The 2,298-nt window shown below is 57.4% G+C and overlaps 2 protein-coding genes across 2 annotated transcripts in view; one reads left to right on the top strand and one right to left on the bottom strand.

The window, feature by feature from the left end:
* Positions 1-219: 219 nt before the first annotated feature.
* Positions 220-2,229, bottom strand: LOC104996852 (protein PRRC2A-like). Its single transcript, XM_010851241.1, has 2 exons — positions 1,282-2,229; positions 220-867 (listed from the first exon to the last, which is right to left on the bottom strand). Exons 1-2 carry the CDS (start codon positions 2,227-2,229, stop codon positions 814-816), a joined length of 1,002 nt encoding a protein of 333 aa, XP_010849543.1. The 3' UTR covers positions 220-813.
* Positions 2,175-2,298, top strand: part of CRYL1 (crystallin, lambda 1) — a 59,384-nt gene continuing 59,260 nt past the window's right edge. The window contains exon 1 of the mRNA XM_010851177.1: positions 2,175-2,277. Within this exon, the coding sequence (XP_010849479.1) occupies positions 2,228-2,277 (50 nt within the window). The 5' untranslated portion in view covers positions 2,175-2,227. The remainder of the gene's footprint in view (positions 2,278-2,298) is intronic.

Here is a 2,298-nt window from a genome sequence, read left to right as displayed (position 1 = left end):
AGGTGACTCATTGGAAAAGACCCTGATGCTGAAAAAGATTGAAGGCAGGAGGAGAAGGGGATGACAGAGGGTGAGATGGTTGGATGGCATCACCGACATGATGGACATGAGTTTGAGTAAACTCTGGGAGTTGGTGATGGACAGAGAGGCCTGGCGTGCTGCAGTCCATGGGTCACAAAGAGTTGGACACGATTGAGTGACTGAACTGAACTGAACTGATTTGACTCCTTCTGAGGAATCTAAGGAGCTAGGAAAAAGTCACGGATTGAATAGAAGCCAGGAGATGGCTGTTACGTTGGAGTCCAATGTGGCCCAAGTTGGGGAGATAGGGTGCTCCGTGGCTGCGGAGCAGGAGGACCCCCTAGGAGCAGTGGGGCTCCCCCCATCCCCCAGGTCCATCTGCCCTCCCTGTATTACTGAAGGCAAGTGAGGCCAAACAATTCCACACGGCTGGAGCTTGTAGCAGACAAGGTTCATTATGGGGCAAAGCAAGGAGAAGGTGGTGGTGACAGGGGCTAACTACGGAGCCTGCATGCCACAACCAGAGAGTCTGTGCCTTGCAACAAAGATCCCGCATAACACAACTAAGACCTGACACAGCCAAATAAATAAATACATATTGAAAAAACAGTATGTGCTTAGTAAGGAGAAAAAGAGATATGGTTCTTAACCTTAAGTCTACAATTTAATTGAAGACTAAACATTAAGCTGACCTGAACACAGTGGCTCTTATGATAGAAACTTGAGTGAATGAATGACTCAGTGGACCAAAAGGTGCTTGCAGTAAGTTCAGATGCTTTAGGAAAAGGGCAGTCACCCATCACCCGGTCGAGTAGTCACAGCTTCAGAGAGGAAGTGGGGCTTGGGCTATTTAAAAGAAGACAAATTTTCGGGTAATTTGTGGTGAAGGCAGCATAGGAGCTGGGGCTTCATTATAAATCCAAAGAGCTATGTGAGGGGTTCCCTGGTGGCTCAGCTGGTAAAGAATCTGCCTGCGATGCAGGAGACATGGGTTGGATCCCTGGGTGGGGAAGATCCCTTGGAGAAGGAAATGGAAACCCACTCTAGTCTTCTGTATTCTCCATTCCAGTATGGAGAATCCCATGGACAGAGGAGCCTGGTGGGCTACAGTCCATAGGGTCACAAAGAGGCGGACAGGACTGAGCAACTAAGCCCCCACGCATAGTTATTTCAACATTTAAAGCCTTATCTTGAGGACATCTTTGCTGTTTCACTTTTTTCTTAAGTGAGTTGAATGCCTTTTCAAATGCTGACCCATACCTTGTGAAATTGCTCTGGCTCTGACATTCCTCTTTCCGTTTGGGCTGGGGAAGACAGAGGAAGGGCCCTGCCGGTCAGGGTCACGCGTTTCCGCTGGAGCGCTGCCTTGACCTGGATGGCTGGCGTTGCCCTCTCTGGTGCTGCGCGGACAGCGTGGTCACAGGCACGTGCGGCCAGTTCCTCCGCTCTGTTTCCGAAAAGAGCCCGGGGCGGCGCGGGGACACTTCCTCCTCCTGGAAGATAGACCAGCTCGGCCTCTGGGAGGGGGGTCCAGGCCTTCCAGTGTGGCAGACACCCTCTCCCGCCCCCCAGCCCTCCTGTCTGCCGTCCCAGGGCTCCCCGGCCTCGGCCTCCTCTGTGGAGAAAGGCGGGTCTTCCTCGAAACCAACGACAGTGTGAACCCAGCAGTGGGGCCTGAGCTCGTGCGCCCGGACGTGGTGCTAAGACTTCACACGGGAAAGGAATTCCAGGGGTAAATTTGGGGGTTCCTTTAGCGGTCGCGCCTTGTCCTGGTCTGGAGGTGTTCCCCTCCTTGTGCACGGACTTTGGGGGTTCAGTAGGGAACTGACCAAAACAAAGTGAGTCACTACAGTCCGAAGGGGTAGCTCTCCCACCAGGCTCCCATCCACGTGACGCTCCCGGCACCTCCTCCGTGCACGCTCCGGGGAGAGGGAGGAGAGTGCTCCGCACGCTCGATGGTCTCAGCCGCTGCCCCCACCCCGCCCAGTCCTGAGCTCCCCGCCCGCCCCGCCCACAGCCCCGCAGGCCCTGCGGCCCCGCAGCCCCGCCCGGAGCCCTGCGCGCCCGCGGGGCGTGGAGAGGTGGAGGCTCCGCCCGCGCCCCACCCACGGGCCAGGCCCCGGGGCCCTGTCGCGGCCGCGGGGCGGGCGGAGCCAGTGCCCGGGTGGCGCGCGCCGCAGCTGTCTCCTTGGGCACCGCGCGGCCCATGGCGTCCCCAGGGTCCTCGGCGCCCGGCGGGGTGGCGGTGGTCGGCAGGTGAGGGCTCGAACCAGCGTG

This window comes from Bison bison, unplaced genomic scaffold (genome assembly GCF_000754665.1).
Source record: "Bison bison bison isolate TAMUID 2011002044 unplaced genomic scaffold, Bison_UMD1.0 scf7180017864299, whole genome shotgun sequence".
In the NCBI taxonomy this organism is placed as follows: domain Eukaryota; kingdom Metazoa; phylum Chordata; class Mammalia; order Artiodactyla; family Bovidae; genus Bison; species Bison bison.
This window is presented reverse-complemented; position numbering and strand designations above follow the sequence as displayed.

Coding starts and splice junctions, on each gene's coding strand:
- LOC104996852 (XM_010851241.1), bottom strand. CDS start 2,229: ATGGGCCGCGCGGTGCCCAAGGAGACAGCTGCGGCGCGCGCCACCCGG. Junction 868..1,281: donor AGCCAGAGCAATTTCACAAG/GTATGGGTCAGC, acceptor TCTTTTAAATAG/CCCAAGCCCCACTTCCTCTC.